Source organism: Crassostrea angulata, chromosome 7 (assembly GCF_025612915.1).
Source record: "Crassostrea angulata isolate pt1a10 chromosome 7, ASM2561291v2, whole genome shotgun sequence".
Taxonomy (NCBI): domain Eukaryota; kingdom Metazoa; phylum Mollusca; class Bivalvia; order Ostreida; family Ostreidae; genus Magallana; species Magallana angulata.
Window position 1 is genome coordinate 51,616,598 of NC_069117.1, and position 19,746 is coordinate 51,636,343.

General features: G+C 32.6%; 2 protein-coding genes and 1 long non-coding RNA gene across 3 annotated transcripts in view; 2 read left to right on the top strand and 1 right to left on the bottom strand.

The window, feature by feature from the left end:
* Positions 1–19,746, bottom strand: part of LOC128156214 (FAD-dependent oxidoreductase domain-containing protein 1-like) — a 312,439-nt gene that overhangs the window by 193,319 nt on the left and 99,374 nt on the right. The gene's annotated exons all lie outside the window — the stretch shown is intronic.
* On the top strand, positions 1,056–5,214 carry LOC128156234 (uncharacterized). Its single transcript, XR_008239691.1, has 4 exons — positions 1,056–1,169; positions 1,591–1,656; positions 2,196–2,246; positions 3,923–5,214. It is a non-coding gene; the product is annotated as an uncharacterized LOC128156234 (long non-coding RNA).
* LOC128156213 (transmembrane protein 232-like) lies at positions 10,489–18,703 on the top strand. Its single transcript, XM_052818271.1, has 16 exons — positions 10,489–10,608; positions 10,907–11,076; positions 11,330–11,444; positions 11,580–11,685; positions 13,185–13,342; positions 13,525–13,624; positions 13,769–13,947; positions 14,183–14,409; positions 14,545–14,693; positions 14,787–15,310; positions 15,765–16,002; positions 16,192–16,373; positions 16,705–16,783; positions 16,937–17,078; positions 17,237–17,330; positions 18,299–18,703. Exons 2-16 carry the CDS (start codon positions 10,940–10,942, stop codon positions 18,548–18,550), a joined length of 2,682 nt encoding a protein of 893 aa, XP_052674231.1. The 5' UTR covers positions 10,489–10,608; positions 10,907–10,939; the 3' UTR covers positions 18,551–18,703.

Here is a 19,746-nt window from a genome sequence, read left to right on the forward strand (position 1 = left end):
TGTTTTATGCGATGTGCACCTTTGCGGACATCTTCGCTAGCCAAGGGTGACGATCCACTCTGCTACTCTTTTCAACTCTGAAAAGAGTAGCAGAGTGGATCGTCACCCTTGGCTAGCGAAGATGCTTTGCGGAAAGCAGTGCTTTTCTGTATTTCACGGGTTTCTGAACACTGAAGAATGAGTGCGTGTGTGTATTTAATGGCAATGAAGTTATCAGTGTATATTGAATTAATTGGACTGCCGGGATTTATTCACCATCATATTTTATATAGACCCCTAATGATGTAATATGTTGTAATTTACAATTAATTTATTGAAATTACTTTTACATTATACAAAGAATGAAACTACGAGTATCTGCAAATTTTCGCTTCCGATATTTACAAGCTGAATTTTTTTTATCTGTTTATGTGAGAAATTTAAAATAACAATATTTCATAGCATTACTCTTTGTTGCAGGTGGTTTAATATAGATAAGTATAGATATTATTGAGACATGCTTTATTGAGATTTATTTGTTTTGTATTACTCTTTGATGTTTAATTTTACTTGTTGTTGACGAAATATCCAACTTGAAGCTTTTTTATTTTTATTGAGTTATAAAATACGGTAATACACAGTGTGATGATATTTTAATGATTTTAGAAAAGATGAAAATCTGATATAAATCTATTTATAATTACATGCATCTATATCCATATTACAACTGAATGCGCCATATATATATTGAAAACGTTATTGTAAAAAATCACGTTTTTCAACACGTTATCGCAAGTGCGCTGTGGGGGAAAGGATAACGTCATATAACAGCGTTTTTGTTTTGTTTTTGTTTTTTTGTGGGTTTTTTTTTTTTTGGGGGGGGGGGTATATTTTTTTTACTCAAAAAAGCATGAAACTGCTTGCCTACCAAATATACAGAAAAGTGACAGTTGTTTCCGGAACTTTAGCGTTTGTTCAATTTGAAAATTGTGGTTCTTTTTTATTTCATATCCGGCAATATGCGCATGCTCATTTTGAATGCGACTACTCGCAGCTATCGACCTACCCTTTACGCGCATGCGCGGAGTACGAAACCTTCCGATGATCACTCGGAATACGTCATCATACTCTACTTCTCCAATATGAAAGTAAACACGACAGCTCCGCTTCGGCGTGTTGTTTTTGTGTTGGTAAGCTATAAGAAAGGTAGTATGTAAAGTATGTGTATATCAACAAATAAATAGTGTATCAATAGTTATCTTTGAGTATATTTACGTTAAATTATGGACGGAATATGCTAATTTGGAAGATATGATCAAATTACATATATATATCAATACATATAATATGTACATAGGTATATACTCCATCTGAACAATAACACACACAATGAATCAAACGATTTCATTCATCATTCTTCTCATAAATGCTTTTAACAGTTTTACTCATAGTAAGATTTTATCTTATGTTTATCTCAATATGCAGTTGGTATCATGCACTCCTGTAATAAAATTTTGATATTACACTGTGTGTTTATACCCAACGTGACTAAATAAATATAGGTTTAAGTCCTCTCTTACAACTATATTCATTTTTTAACTTTTTTTTCAGTTTGCAATCCAAATCAGTGCTGGAATGATGAATGGGGATGCTCCCAGTGTTGATTCAGTGCAGCCTGTAAGTTACTATGTAATGAGGTGTTATATGTGTATACTGTAAATGTTGTTATTTACGTTGTGGTTATATACCCGGTACATACATTTTCTATCGTCAAACAATGCGCGTGGGTATCAAAAATGCTAAAGTTTAGTATTTTAACCATAATGGAGGGGTTATTTTACATGTACCACATAACAAGAGTAATATTTTCCAGTGTCTTTGTTATGATAATACAATTTTGTAATGGATGGCTGCTATGGCACAATACAATTAATCAATGATTAATTTAGTAACCGTGCAATTGCTGAAAATTATAATAAAATATAGTTAAAAGGAATAATTTTTTGCGATAAAATCTATCAGGAAGCCCTTTGGGTTTTATTTGATTACCTAAGACCTTATTTGATCACCTCATAATACCGTGGAGGGGGTGTAACCCTATAGATGATTCCTTAATTTAAATACCGGTAATTTAATCACAAGTCATTAATTAATTTTCAATCACTAATAGAGGTGCATGATGTCACTAAATGATGATACTGTATTTTCTCAAATAGAGATTTAACATCCAATCTGTTCCGTGAAGTAATTTGCTGCATCCTGAATTGGTAAGTACGTGTACTTGGCTTATTTATATGTAAATTTGAATTTCTAAAACTTATTAAGGTGGTATGGGACATCTGTCGATATTAATGAGGAATATTAAAGTAGATTATAATTTAAATGCTTTCACCAGTTTAGAATTTTCAAATTTCACAATATTAACCCATAAATAGCTTTTAAAAATATTTGGATAGGTAAAAATTGTATAACTTCCAGTGGGATTCGAACTCGTGACCTATAAATCATAGTCAACCCACTGCGCTACGCTGTTAGGTGAAAATAGATGAAAAGAAACTACTTTTATAAGTACACTTACGGAATGAATTCAATATTTATTTGTTTAATACAATATAAAAAGGTTTGGGGCAGTTTATGCTTTATAAACTGCGAAGCTGTTTCAAACCATTTTATATTGTATAAAACAAATAAATATTGAATTCCTTGCTTAAAATTAAATTTTTTTTACTCTTGTCATTTGACCCTTAAAGTAAAGTAAAATTGTACAAAATTTAAATGTAACGTCAGGTGTATTGATCGTTTTTGACATTAGTCTTACTTTGACGTAGGCAACATTCTTTATATGATATAAAATAATTTTTTAGCCAATCAGAAAGTGCGCTACAACCAGAATTAAATTATTTCATTTGATTGTTTATTTCCATAAACAATACGTCACAACATGGACATGTCCCATACCACCTTAAAGGGATATCAGTTTAATTTAAATTACCTCCCTATTAAATATTAATAATTAAACTACTAATTACTTGATACTGGTATTTGAAACAGAGATATTTTATTATTTATATTAAAATACATGTATCTCTGTTTCAAGGACCAGTATCAAGTAATTAGTAATTTAAAAAAAACTCAATAACTTCCTGAGATAAAGAAAAAATTGTCCAAATGCATACCCACGGTATTCATGGTATTCTTGTGAATGTTTTTTCCTTTATTAACTTCTGATGAAAAATGTGTTAGAGAATCATGTTAGACTTTGCACTTAATTTATTTTAAACATAATTCAAAACACAGCAAGGTAATAGATAAAACTAGATGTTGTATCTTGCCAAAATACCTCCTGCTAATTTGTATGGAAATTATTGGTTAACAGAGTCTCGAGCCCCATATGAAATTTACTGACCATGCACATATAAACCATGTAACTAATACATGTAATACAGTTATTTGCATATGCACATGTATACATTTGATGATGGATTAATGTCTAACAAATCAAAGACATGGGATACTCAAAAGGAATTTGTCAAAAATGTCAAATACTTTACCAAAGATTCACCACATCAAAAAACCAAAGCCATCCTTATTTAACTTTTAAACTTAATTTTTTTATTATGATATTTGAATTGAATTCAATGAAAAAATAAACATGAATAATTGAAGTATCAAAAAATATTTGGATATTTACTTTAGACCTAAATGATTTAAATTTAAAAAAAAACCCACAAAAGGAATTAAATTAATTTATGTGCATTCTTAGATATTGTGTATCCTATGAATTTAATTACTATTTACTTTGACTAAACATTAATCCCTGGATAGGTAGTGTATTGGCAGTCCATGACATGGGTTCAATTCCCATCACTACCAATAAGATGAATTTGTACTAATTGTAATTATTTAACAGCATACTAACTTTGTCTTTATCCATGATTTACAGACCAAAGACCAGGTTAATGATTTATTTGGTAGCATTCTCAACAATGAGGCACAATTGCTTGTGGTGGATCAGTTTGAAATGGAAATCAACAGACAAAATGACTATCTCATACAATAAGGTTTATATAGACAGCCAATTATTGGGGATAGGAATTGTTTATTTAGGGCTGTAAGTAATGCTCTTTTTGGAAATCAGGATCACCACCTTGAATTAAGACTCTCAGCAGTAAATGAAATTGAACAAAATTTGGATCATTTTTGTATGTATTTTCACAATGACAACAATAATTTACCAATGAATGAGTTTGAAATACATAGGGAACTAAATCAATTAAGACAATTAGGCACTTTTGCAGGTCAAGAAAGTAGTTTAGCTCTGTCTTGGCTTTTCAACATAAACATTCTGGTAACTGTTGGTGGTGATGTTGAAAATCCAAATGTAGTGACTCTTGAACATAATTTTCGTAATTCCGAATCTCAAATTCATTTAGTATGGACAAGAGGAAGGGGAGGGCATTATGAAACTGTATCTGAAAATCCAATTATAAAGAAAAGTAGTAAACAAGACCTTCAAAATTCAACTTTCACCAAGAGTAAATACAATTGGAAAGAAAATAGTTGTACCAGACAATCTGACTTAAACAACATACTAAATTCAAAGACCAGACAAACTGACAGTTACATAAAGGAGCACCATTCCTATGGGAAACGAGAAGAGTCTGACATAAAGCCTGCAAATAAAAGAAATTGTGTTTTTGCCTGGTAATAAAAATTCATACACTGAAGATCCTTGAGTTCAAGTTTATAGATAACCATGTGCTCAGACGGACTTGTGGTCACCTCCAGACTTTGTTGTTATCTCCTTTGTGGGCGGCAAGGTATGGAAGGTGGACCAAAACTTGATCGAAACTACCCTTTGCTCAGATGGACTATTTTAACTGATCCACTGAATAGTGATAACCATTGTTTGTTATGTTATTACAGTTATAATGTTTGTTTTGTAATTATATTCTCCAAAGATAGTTTTTATTTGTTATTAATTTTTACTAACTCTCTGTTTTTGTTTATATTGTTAATTATTTAACAAAGAACTAGTAATTAGAATATTGATAACTTTATCTTAATATTTTTTATAACAAATTCACAATTTCAGAATCTAGTAACATTGACTTAACCCTGGTATGTTAAATTTGAATCAAAGTACTGAAGTACTGAAGGGAGTTGATTTTATCGATTATCATTTATTTTAAAATCAACTTATTTTGCATGGCAATTAGTTTCTAGTCTGTATTTGAATTGCGCACTTTAATATAATATGATTTTTTAGACTTTTCAAACAAGAATTTCGAGAAACTTCATATGAATCATGTTGTGTAATATTTAAAGATAGATTTCAAAGTATGTCTTAGTAATCAAAACAATTTTAAAAATTGTATGGATCCAAGCACTATTGATATCGAACTCTAGTCTCGTTTAACAAGACGCATGGCTGTTTCCGTTAATCTCCGAAAAGCAAGAGAGCCTCTCTGCTTGTCGGAGATTTACAGAGACAGCCGAGCATTTGGTTAAACGAGACTATATTAAACTCTGGCGTAGGAATACATGAGACTACAAAAATATCTAAATTGTTCGTATTATATAAAATCTGACTATTTTCAAAGTATTTATAGATAAGTTTTCTTGAAAAACAATGCTTCAGCATACATTACATCGAAATTTTTTAATTATTTTCAAGAACTAAGTTTTGTCAGCGGTGATGATTTGTGCTTAGGTCCAAACACTGTTTCACTTTCAGTTTGCCAAAGTAACTGCATAGGAGAGTTGATTAAAATCAACTCCCAAAAATCAAATAACATATTTGATATTTTTTAAGTTAAATGTTATGGTTACCAGAATCACTTGTAGAATTTTGTTACCTAATTTGTATTTTTTTTCTTTTTTACAGGCCATATATTGTTGTTTATGTTTCAGATTTTTTCATTAGAATGATTTCATATATGGGCCGAAACCTTCCTGGTGGTACTGTGTATTACTGTTAAATTTAATTTGTACATTTGGCGAAGGTAAACCCTTTTTTTCCCCAAAAATTAATAAATCTACTGGTATAAGGTATCATTCAGAAATATAATTATCAACATTAATATTCCTTTTTAAACACCAGGAAGGTATCAGGAGAATCAAATTGAGTAATTAAGTTGCATTTGCTAATCTCTTCCTGACTGATGAGGCCCAGGGAGGTAAGCAAATGCATGACAAATATATTTACATTATGTGTAATCACGGGTATACTCTTTTACTAAATTACTATTAAGGACAGAGAAACATTTCACAGGATCTTCGTTTATTTTCTCTTTATGGTCAAACTTTTTATTATATACAGGCATATTAATTTTTAGCTCACTGAGACGAAGTCAGGGGGAGCTTATGCTATATCCTCGGCGTCGGCGTCCGGACCTGGTTAAAGTTTTTGTTGCAGGTCCTGTATCTAAGCTATTACTTGTCCTATCTTCACCAAACTTGCATGGATGATGCATCTGGACCTACTTATGGACTTGAAAGACTTGGATGCTGAATCTGGGTCCTAAATTTCAGATGCTGGAGGAGGTTAAGGTTGTTGGACCAGGTTAAAGTTTTTGTTGCAGGTGCCCTTTGATAGCAATATCTAAGTTACTGCAGGTCCGTACTTCACCAAACTTGCATGGATGGTGTGTCTTATGATACTGATGCACCAGACAGGCTTGAATCCTGAATCTGAGCCATAGGTTTAGGATGCTGGATGAGGTTTAGTTTTTTTGGAACAGGTCACATGTTGTATGGATGATAGCTTGCATAGTTGATTTAACTATATTATAAATGAAACGCAGAAGTTGCTTCAGATGCAGAGCCTGATCTCCATTATCAAGAATGCTTAAGAAATCTCCAACCTCACTCAAACCTGCTCGATAAATAGATGTGTTTTCTGATAAATGATATAACATGATTCCTTTGATATAGTATTGTATGGTATGAAACAATATTGTTTAATATGATACAATATAATACCATATGTAATATTATAAAAAGTTATATAATACGATATAATATTGTATCAATTTTTTTATATTTTATGTTATGATATTGTATCATGATAACGTTATGTATAGTATTGTATATTATGAAACAATATTGTATAATATTATATTGTATTATTATTTTATCACATGATACTAATACATAAGATATTGCAAAATATAATATTGTATCCTATGATACAATATTGTATATTCTATAATATTGTATCATACAATATTGTATAATATGATATCAGTTTCTGTAATATAGAATTATATCACATGAAATTGTATAATATGATACTGTAATATTATATAATATTGTATCATACGATATTGTATAATATGATTATATTGGTTTATAATATGATATATTATCACATCACATAAAATTCTATTGTATGATATTGTAAAATATATTATTGTATCATATGATACAATATGTATAATATATATAGATTATTACATGGCAATTTTTATATCGCATCCTATATTAGCCCGAGGTCGCTGTATATTAGCCCGAGAGCGTCAGGCTCGAGGGCTGATAAACTGCGACCGAGGGCTAATATAGGATGCAATATAAAAATTGCCATGTTATGATTTTTATATCATATACTTATAGAAAATATTAAAGACACAGTAAAAAACATCATGTGATGAATGATTATTGTTAACAAATCGCTCCGTGTCTATATATTCCATCTTTGAAAAACTTCCATGAAATTTTTGCGCCAGCTGTTTGTATACTAGGTTGACGTCGACGTAACTTTTTGACGTCATACTCGGAGATCGGAGTTGAACGACACACATCGAACTCTACGTCATAATAGCCGATGATTAACGGAAAGGGGTGTGATATAACATCCGAATATTGCCATAGAGGGGCGTGATATAAATCTTATATCACACCCCTGGGGTTTATATCACACCCCTAGGCGAATTTCTTACTTATATCGCACAGGGCGAAAAAGGGTATATTTTCTATAAGTATACGATATAATATTGTATTATTACTTTTTAGGTTAGTTACTGACTCACTACGGAAATATATTGGGTTGATCAATCTCATAGCTTGCGAGGCGAAGCCGAGCCGTCTATGAGATTGATCAACCCAATATATTTTCGTAGTGAGTCAGCAAATAACCTAATAAGTGTTTTGTTTTCCCGAGGACTATCAAGCGACATATTCATTCACAAATCTAGCGGTGATCTACGCAAAGCCATGTACAAGATGCCTTACATCTCGTCCAGTTAAACTCATTTAAACTCTTAAAAATTATCAATACCACCTTTCAAATACACTTAAAAAATCTTCGCTTCACCCATATTACCTACAATGTTTTGTTGCTATTCAATTTTAAACCTCTGCAGAGATTTGAGCAAATTTCGACGCTGCCATTTTGCTCTGCTCCAGACATAACAATGTGACGTCAATATTCAAAGGGCAACGACTCTAATTTAAAAATAATTCCAAAGGGCAACTACTCTAAATATTTTAAGGACTTACTGAACACGATTTCTGTGTTAAATAATATGATATATCGAGATGAGTAGGCGAGGCGGCGGCCAATGACGGCCATATTGCCTAATATAAATCCTCAAAGAACCTACAAAGTGATATATGAGGCAATCACTTGCTATGTTTAATCCAATGAAAGTGTGACATTTCAGTCAGAGGGAAAACAATATATAATATTTTACTTTATCACATAATATTATATCATTTGATATAATACAATGTTGTATCAAATTATATTGTATCGTATGATACAATATCATATGTATCAAAAATGATACAGTATTATACAATATCATACTATATTATACAATATATTATCATATGTTTCAATGTTATGATGTATTATGTAACATGATATTGTAATATAATACTATATTGTTTTATATATTATGACATTGTATTATGTGATCAAATACAATAAAATATAACAAAACACAATGTCATATCATACGTTACAATATCATATCTCATCATTGTTTATTATGGTATTTTATTGTATGATATATGTTGTAAATATGATAGGATGCAATATTTAATTTTATATGATTGTATTGATAACATATGAACATATGATTATCATACAATTTTTTAACAGATGATATACGATTTTGTGTTAAAACAGAATCCATGAATATCCAAGATCATAAAGTATGATTTTCATTTAATATGATAAAGGTGGTCTCATAAAGGTGAAGTCTTATAAAGCTGATAAGACGCGAATAAGGGAGCATCTTTTGGATGAACCCCAATGGTAAACCATACCTTGGATGTGCAAGTTCATCCATTAATCTCCATGCTTTTGGAAAGGAAAAATTGGAGATAGCTCCCTTAAAGTGTGGAACCTGTACAATATTACATGTACATCATTATAGTTTTACATACAATCACATATCATAGCTTATACAATGATTATTTTTGTATATTTATAACATATTTGAGGAAATATAAAATATTCTCATGAATGACCAATAGTGATGAATTTTTAAGATTTTAAACATAAAGTGATGAATTTTTTAGATTTTAAAAATTATGTTTGTGAAGCAATATTTTTATTTTGGCAAAAGTTTTTGTAACATATCAATAGCTATTATATAGAAGTGAAAAAACTTATTTAAGCTACCAAATATATTAACTGTCTACAGACAAAAGTTAAGGATACAAAATGTTAAAATAAAGTATGATAAAATAAAATCACTGTCTGCTTTGAAAAATATCACTTGTACCTTATTTTTAATCCGGATTCATTACCGAGGAATGTTGGAAAAGGACAACTTGGGCTTCCAGGTCATCAACAGGTCCAGATGACAATGACTATCCATATATGGTACAGTTGGAGGTATGTGCGTGAACTAGCACATTCCGCAGTGTTAAGATAGTCATAACACACACCCTTGACCTTCAACTCTGTGTTTACTGGGGATGCCATGCTATGAAATCCAAAAATAAAAATTTAATAGAACCTATTGTTACTCATTTAAAGGAATAAATGTACATGTAGTATGTAACATTAATGCAATCAATAATGTTCAAATGTCTTGCTCATTATATCAAAGAATATTAATCTGTAAACTGTGTGTGTGGGTGGGTGGGTGTGTGTGGTGGGGGGGGGGGGGGGGGATGTGGTGTCTATGTGAGTGTGTAAAATGGAGGGGGGGGGGGGGGGGGTCTAAGCGGTGACGATGTCCTTGCATGATATATTCTCATTTATCTAAGTAAACATTATGAACTTTATAAAATTGTATGCAGAATAAAGCAATTAAAGCATAAGAGTTTGCGAATAATTTGTTTGAAAATAAATATGATTAATAAATTTACTTACGTTTGCTGAAATAAAAGAATTTTGCAGACAGGTTTAAGTAAAATGAAAGTGTAAGTGCGCATGCGCAGAAATCTACAGAATGATTCCGAGTGATCATCGGAAGGTTTCGTATTCCGCGCATGCGCGTAAAGGGTAGGTCGATAGCTGCGAGTAGTCGCATTCGCTCATTTTGACTTCTATGGAAACAAACAATATGGCGGACAGCGAGGAAATATTGTGCAAACTTAAGGGTTTTTCATTAATTTAATGGAACTTACGTAAAATATATGTGTTTGCACAAAACTGGAACAAGGATTCTGGTTTGTTTCATTATTTAAAAAGTTAGAAAAAAAAATTGTAGCCGAACTTATTCAGCTAATAATAATTTAATATGAATTTAATATTAGCTTTGAGAAATACCTCACACGAACATTGCAACAGCTGCTAAATTGAATGCTCTAGAAAAGATATTTTGTTATTTGTTAATGACAATCAAATTAAGCAAGTGTTAAAGAAAACTTACAGCTAGTTTGATATGATCGATAACTAAATAAAAGAGCATCATTTGTTGGTATTAATATTCTTGGATTAATAATTATCCATCTGTGAATATTTCAGGAAGTGCATGCAAAGTTTTAAAAATCATCCAAAATGCCAATCACAAAGATTCCAATCATCCATAAGTTTGGGATAATTTCCCATAGTCAGCGATTAGAACTCCAGGAGCGTCTCCTTAAACAATCCTATCTACAGAGTCTGCAAAGTCAGAAGGCACTCGTTAAATCTAGGTAGGTTGTACTGGCATACAACCAATTCTTGCCAAGGGCCATTTCTCACCAATGCATTGTTACTTCATTTTAAAAACACATAGCATTATATACGAAAATATTAATGATGTAACAATTATGCACTGGTGAGAAATGGAACGTGCCTAATATGGTAAGAATTGTTAGTGTCTTCATTTCTTGAAAAAAATTTGTGTTTTTTAATGATTTATAAATATTTTGATACTAGAATATATAAGATTATTTTCTTTTGAAGTAAAAATCCATTAGAAGTTTCTGAAGAATTTATTCGGAATTACAACAGTAGCCAAGACTTGGAAGACAGGGAAAAATATGAAGTGACAGCACACAAGATGTTAGAAAGAGCAAAGGTAGAGTACCATTGTACCATTAAATATAATGGTAAAATTCTTTATATTGATTTACCAGTAATAAGAAATACTTCTATAACAACAACTTCCAAATTTTTGATTTTTCTAACTTTTTATTTTTTTTTTTAATTTAAGAGGAGAGCTGGTCTTCGGAAATGTGGCACTGGTCCTTTTGTGAATCTTCCAATGGCTTGGACTGAGTTAGCGCAGCTTGCACAATGTAAAGGAAAGATACAAGAAGGTAATTAGGATTTCCAGGAAAATCAGATGAACATTTTGCACAAATCACAATGTATATGGGGCGCCGTTTTAATATTTTTGAGGTATTTTCTGATATCAGAAAATGATTTTTTGATATCAAGAATTCGAATTTCTGATATCAGGAAATGATTTTTTGATATCAGAAATTCGAATTCTTGATATCAGAAAATACGATCCATATTCTGATATCAAAAAATCGATTTTCTGATATCAAAAAATCATTTTCTGATATCAGAAATTCGATTTTTTGATATCAGAAAATGATTTTTTGATATCAGAAATTGAAACTGATTTTTTGATATCAAGAATTATATTTTCTGATATCAGAAATTTAAAGAAAATGGCAAATAAATTTCACCTATTTAATGAATACTCCCTTGACCCAAAATTAAATTGCCGAACTACAGAGCCAGATTTGCATTTAAATATTTGTTGCCTTTTATTTATTTTAATGTAAAATTTAATAAGTGTTCTTGATAATTCTGGTCTTATGTATTGAAAGCACTAACTGTACGCCTGTATAACTCTTTATATTATGTGAGGCCATTATTTTTCAAAAGTCACAGCAAATCGCAAAGAAAGCAGTGTTGATCATTGTATATGTGGCAAAACTTGCCAGAATGAAACCAGGTTTAAAATAAGGCATTCATAATTATTCTTAAGAGACATCTACGGGCTTGAAACACATTTTCTTACAAATTACAAAAGTTGCATTACAGGGAGCATTCATTAAGTTGATAGTAATTTTATGTAAGTCTTATTTTCTGATATCAAAAAATAGATTTTCTGATATCAGAAAATGTAAATGATTTTTTGATATCAAAAAATGATTTTGTGATATCAAGAATTCGATTTTTTGATATCAAAAAATGATTTTCTGATATCAAGAATTCAATTTTTTGATATCAAAAAAATCAACTTTAATTCTTGATATCAAAAAATCTATTTTGTGATATCAGAAAATCATTTTTTGATATCAAGAATTCGAATTTGTGATATCAAAAAATGATTTTCTGATATCACAAAATAGATTTTTTGATATCAAGAATTAATTTTTGATATCAAGAATTATTTTTTGATATCAAAAATTCGAATTATTGATATCAAATATTTATTTTTTGATATCAGAAAATACCTCAAAAATATTAAAACGGCGCCTCATAAATGTATAAATGATGTGTATTAATTAGTCATCAGAATATATATCATTTTGATTTTAATCAGATTGAATATGTATTTTTTTAGTTTTAAATGTATATGTGAATCAAGTTCATTAAGAAGTCACTATTCGTTTTAATAAATAATAATGTAATCACATAGAATAGTACATACATTTTTTTAAAAAGTAATAAATCATTATATACCTGTTGTAGTAAATCACGATTATCCAATATTATACTATGATTTGTCCACACATTGTTACATCTCACTATTCATGTAATCAGAGATGTAATTCTAAAAGGATCTTTTGTTTATTAGAGTGCCTTGATGTTTTAATTACCTCCCTTGACCAGTCTCCTCTGGAGAAGTACCATATTCCTGCTCTGTTTTTTCTGGCTGAAACCATGCTGTACTGGCTGAGGACAGACGCTGTCCATCAACCTTATCTCCGCACAGGAGAAATCAAACTACTGAAGGTGAGGCCCAGTTTCTCAGAACAATAGGGACTGTGACTTTCCTTATCTAAAATTTATTAAATATTTCATGCAAAGCATATTTGTAAAGTGTAATATAATCTATTTTGGTTACAAACGAATCAGTGTATATATGGATATAATTTTATATACATTTTAATAACTATTTGTGTTTCTGGTTGTAGATGGGACAATTGACCTTTACCAGATTATTCTACCATCACATGGCTGGACAGTTGCAAGGACAAATTGACTTCAAAAACCGACTCTTTACCTATCTAGATGGTATGACATTATCCTAACACTGCATTGTATTTAATTTCATTGAATTATTAAGCACTAGCTACTGGAACTTGCTAAAGACAACTGTCTCTAATCTCCTGTACATCAATAGAATGATCTTATACAGACCTTTAATGACTTTTCCAGGTCTTGGTGACTGCCAGGAGGCATACAGTCCCTACCCTAATGCACTCCTGTCTTTGCGATTTATCATATCTGTGGGTAAGATCATTATGGCGGATTCTCAGGTAGAGCCAGGAGAAGTCAAAGAGGGAGATAACATGACCATGTCAAAACCTAGGACACCTCTAAGTCGTCCAAGTGCTGTAAGTGTCTGTATGAAAAAACTTCTTTTAATTAAAGATCATATAGTTTTGTTAATTGTTATATTGAAGATCTGTCCTTTGTTTATGCACTTGCATGATTTTGGTTAAGCTTGGATTCTAGTTAAAAGAATGATTTCTGTACATGCAATTTTCTTGTACATGTTTGAGGTTGTTTGTTTTGGCATTTACTTTCAACCAATATATTTTGTACATGCATTTAATTTGTTTTTTATAGTACAGTGCTAAAAGCACAGCACAGTCAGGCTCCAACAGGCACGAACCAAGGGAGAGCACTCACTCAGCACACAGTGCAGGTGCTATTAGCAGCAGCGTCCATGACCTGAGCCCCACGCTCTGGCATGCGCTGGATGTATGGAGGTGTACTAACCACCTTGGTGGGGGACTAGCCGAGGCACTGAGGGCCCTAGCTACCTGTGGCATGGGACTGTCAAATGAAAACTGGTAAAAAAAATATCCACAAAACTGTTATTTATACATGCATCATTCTGTTTAATTTATCCTTGATTGCCAGTACATTCTTATTTTAACAGTGTAAGTGCACATATCTGATGGTCTTTTTCTTTTCTTTTGTTTAAGGATTGACACCATGGTAGCACTTGAAATTTTAGCGGAAGCAGCCAAGACTAACATTGCTGCAATGAAAATCCTCCACAGCTTAGCTCGAGGAGTTAGGCCAAAGGTCAGAGGAGGATCTGCACCAAGCAGCTCACGTTCTGACGCCTCAGGTACGAAAAACATATTTGTGAATATTTCAGATTATACAATATGATATGGAGAAGAGATAAATAATTACATGTATGTTATGATCTATCATACAGATGTATACACTGTATCTACTGATGATGAGGATACACAAAGAGAGAGGGACTCCAAAATGAGCATTCCATCAAGCTCTAAACCAACTTTGAGCGACATCTATGAAAGAAGTGAAGAAGACAAGGATTCCGAGAAAAAGCTCTCCAGACATTCAAGACGCGGAGATGTGGAAATGACATCCACCGAGCCTGAAATAAAACAGTTTCCACTGCGAAGGTCCAAACCAGTGGCTCTTAGTGTTGAAAATCTAGAAAAATTTGATTCTAAATTGGCGTCCAAGGAATCTCCAAACACAGGTCTTAAAGGACCTGGCCCTCGGGAAGTCTCATTTGGGGAGATCAAAAAAGAGAGAACTAGTGTAACACAAGGATCCGACAGACCTCGGGTGACCCAGGGCTCCATGCGTACTGGGAGTTTTGTCACCGAGCCCGTACCTGGCACAGGGTGGAGGGTGGAGGTGGGGTCAGATCTACCTGAGGGGCGGGCTTCAGAGGCCAGCTCTGTCCCCACATACACAAACCTTCCGGTACGTACACCAGAGGAATGGATTACAGATGATAATTTCCATTTCAGATCAATATATGCCATTACGTAAATTTTACAGGAAAAGAGCATTCACATGAGCTTCCCATGAAACTTTTACATGGAACTCACTTCACAAGAATTTCATAAGAAAATAATTTTCTTGAATTTCCTGTGAACCTTATTTTGGGGCTAGCATTTTCAAATTCATATCAAACACACTAAACAAGTGAGTTTTTTAGAGTTGAAATTTATCTGAATGATCTCTTCATGTAAATTTCATTTTTAAAATTTCTCATTATTTCATATGATATTACAAGTGCTAGTGTAGTTTTTTTTAATTTCTTGAGCTTCTGAATTGTTTCAATGATTCATTTTTCTTTCAAAGATTGCAGTTTTTTCACATGTTATTTTTATTTCATCATCTATATACTAAAGATATTTCTTGTTTCATATAGCGCCAAGACACCCCTGGCATCAATGGTTGGCACTGGGAGGTTGCCATCACTTACACAGACATCTTGTGTGATATTTGTCTCCATGGTGGTACAGCCGGAATCCAGAAGATGGCACTGATGGGAGTAAACAAGGAGCTGACCGACCCCTTCCAGAGGGGCTTTGTCAGTATCCCCCTGGCCAGTGCTGGACTCCTGGATCTGGCCTTCTTTCATGCCGCCAGTGAAACCAGGGATGGAGGTAAAGCACCATTGTCAACTTTATGAATCAACAAATCAGAAAAATTACTGTGGTTTTATTAATATTCTAGGGTATCAATTTTTTGTTGATTGAATGATAACAACAGATTCAATGCTATGTTTATTTGTGGCCAATGGTTTAAGAAATACAATAATACAGGAGAGTGAAATAGATTTCATACTTTTCTAGGTCCAAATGATTGGAGCTGGAGAATTCGCTTTGGTTCTATCCAGTCTCTTGTGAAAATCTGCCGATGCCTGTCCTCGGACAAGAACCGGGAAGGAATGAGGACAGCGGCATGGAACATTCTGATCAGGGCCCACTCTGTGGAGAAAGACGACCGAGTGCTGGAGGCCCTAAAAGTGGGACAGGTAGGAATTCATCAAACACATACCTGGTACATGGTTCTTGGCTTTATTTACCGGGGCATACAAAATCATTTTTGTTAAGGGGGCTCACTACATCTTCAAATTGTTTTAAATCAGCAGATAATTACATGATTATGGTAAATAGCATGATGAATAAAAAGCATACAAGTCAAATAGGTGAAAAAATGTGCACTTTTGGCTAAATAAATTTAATAAAATATTTAAATCACCATCTTCTGACGTAGTATCTTAAAAAGTATTAGTCTACGTGAAGTGAGGTACCTTAATAAGTAGCTTTGAATGTTGATATATATCGTGAATTGTACTATTGCAGGTCCATACTGATCTAGAGAGTCTTCTTGCAAAGAAAGATGCAGTCAATCCCACAACCATTGGTTCAAAAATTGCCAGTGGTAAGCTTTCTGTATACATCCCATTCTTCTAGCGAGATGATTGCTGATTACCAAATAGTCCTTTTACTTCAATTTCATTGATTTCTCTATAATCCTATCTTGTATTCAGACATTCTTTCAGATATTCTATAACAGCTTTTTTTTTACCTGTAGGATTATCAATGATCTACCTGCCACCTCTACCCCCTGCAGTAGAACCCTACATCCCCCCTCCAATGAAGCAAACCCCACCCACTCCTCCCCTCAAGAAGGAGCAGACACCCAGAGCAGACAAGAAAATGAGAACCTCTCTGAAGTAAGCACTCATCCTATACAAACATGACAATTATTTTGATGATATATAAAAATGATTCAAGAGTTGCATTATCAATAGTATTCACATAATGAACAAAGAACATGCTCCCTTTGTTCACAAAATGAACAGACTTTCATCATTTGACCTTGGTTTTGTAGGGAGGAGATAATGTTGGCCACTGCTCTCTATGAGGAGCCACCAAACTTTCAGATGAGGACAGGGTTTGATCTGAGAAGAATTGTTGAGGACCAGGTAAGTGAGCTCTTAATCCAAAAAAAAAAAATACGAGTTGTTTGCTTGCTTGAAAATAAAGAAAGAAAAAGTGAGTAAGCTCACATACCCTAACTCCCCCATTACTTGATAATTATGCATTATATACACTAATTAATTCAAATAAAGGACTTAGCTCACCAAAAAAAATAAACAGATCGAAACTTCTTTCAAACATCAATCTGATTAAAATTAGATCCTTGATCCACTCCTTAATTTTTTTTAATTGTCTCGTGTAGCAACAATAATCAAAGTACTGAAAGTACTGAAAAGCGCTAACCTAGCTTGGTTCTAAGAAAATTTACTGTGTGCAAGCGTAGGCGGGAATGAGCCTTATTGAAATTTTGGTTTATGTTTAATGAATATCAATTTAAAGTATCTAAGGCCAGATTTCTTTAAATATATGTTACTTTCTGAAGATGATGTGAATTAAAGCTGAACTTGTATATGGATACTTGCCTGAAAAAAGATATGTTAAAATCACAAATTATACCTTTTGAACAGTAATTTATCACATTTTTTGACATTTTCTTGCAAAGAATCGATTTTATTTTTCTATATTTTAGCTTCTGAATACGCACTATATTTTTTCATCACTGCGTAGCATCCCGTGCTGATGTACGTAAGCCCTGCAAACCAATCGTATCTACTCGGCCATTTCCGTCACCCAGATAACTGGTTCCCTATACCTCTTACCAGTTTAAATGATGTATATTTCTGCTCATAGAGGGCAGTTATTCCTTGCACCGGAAATAGAAGTCTAACGACAATAAAGCGCTGAGCTATGCTTAGCGCTTTAAAAATGATAAGGAGTGGGTCAAGGATCTGATTTTAATCAGATTGCTGCAAATATGCACTTCTATTCTCTTGTCTTTAACAACACACCAGTACCTCTCTTCTTCAGGTTAGTTATTTGGTTTTTATCTAAATGCATAAAATGTATATTATAGTGGAGAAAGGAACTTCAAATAGAGCTGGAGGCAGAGGAAAAGGAGAGACAGAAAAAATTAGAAGCTCAGCAGAAAGAAGAGGAGGAAAGGCAGAGAGAAATAGCTGAGCTGAAAGCTGGGAAGTTCAAAAAGAAGCCGAAGAAATCAGAGACAGAGTCTGAAGAGACAACTGAAAACAAGGCTGGAACCTTGGGGGAGAGGCCATCTGTGGAGGGAGAAGGGGGGAGTGAGAATAAAACATCAGAAGAGTGAAGGAGGGGAGACAACTCTGTTATTGAAATCTGTGATACAATGCTACTGCTGTATGCTAGTGTTAAGTCTGTGTTAAATCCACTATTGTACTGCTTGTTGATGTTTTATTTCTGTTATCTATAGATATGGAATATTAAATTCCATGAAAAGAAAGTTGGTTTTTTTCTAAATGTACATGTATTAAGGTATTTATCATAATTGTTACATTTTAGTCAACTTTAATTTTTTTTTACTTTATAAGAGGTTCAAAATTGGTTTTAAGGGGGCATGGTCAAAGTTTTGGTCAAATTCTATTTTTTCTGTTTTTATTATTTACAATGCTTTAGGAATGCAATTTTAATGATCAAATGAAATTTGGGAGTCAGTCATAGAGATATTGGCAAGATACAGAGTTCGCAATTCTTTTGTCATGTAAACAAGGCATCGTGTCCTGTTTTTGTTTACATAGGTTCAATATACATATACCAGTAAAAAAATCTTTCTCAAACTGATTTGCCTATCAAACAGTTCCTAACATTTAACACATTCATTTGAGGTCTAAAACAGGAATTTACTTTTTAACATTCAAAATGTAAACAAAAGTTTTGTTTACATAGCAAAAAATTGTAAGCTCTGTCACTCGCTTACATATCAAAGAATGGAACTCAAATTTGGTTGCCTATTAAAAATGCCTTGCTGAAGCATTGTAAACATTAAAATCAGAAATATAATTTTTGTCTAAAGTCATGACAATGCCCCTTTAACTAACTATTCTTAGTTTTATTTCTAAACTGATATCACAGTTTTCAAAAAATATTTTTTTTTTTTAAGCATTTTGTTTTAACTGAAAGTTTGAAGTAACAGAAAATGGGATATGTGAAAATATTTTTATTGAAAGTAAAAGAATTGAACAAATATTAAATAATTACTGACCACCTGCATGTATTCTCACGCTAAACATATAGGTTTTACTTATTGACTGATTGATCACACATTATGTAGTATGATTGGACGCATGTATAGAAGAAGTTCCCCACGGTTGATACTAATGGACCAAATAACTAGTGGTACATCGACCTTGTCACCCTCGTAGCGTATAATACAATACATTCAGTCAAGTACTAGTTTACCGACGACTCGTTCTACTAGTCACTGGAAAGAATATGGAACTTCATGGTCAGACCTTCAGTAAAAGCATTGCACTATGTATTACATTT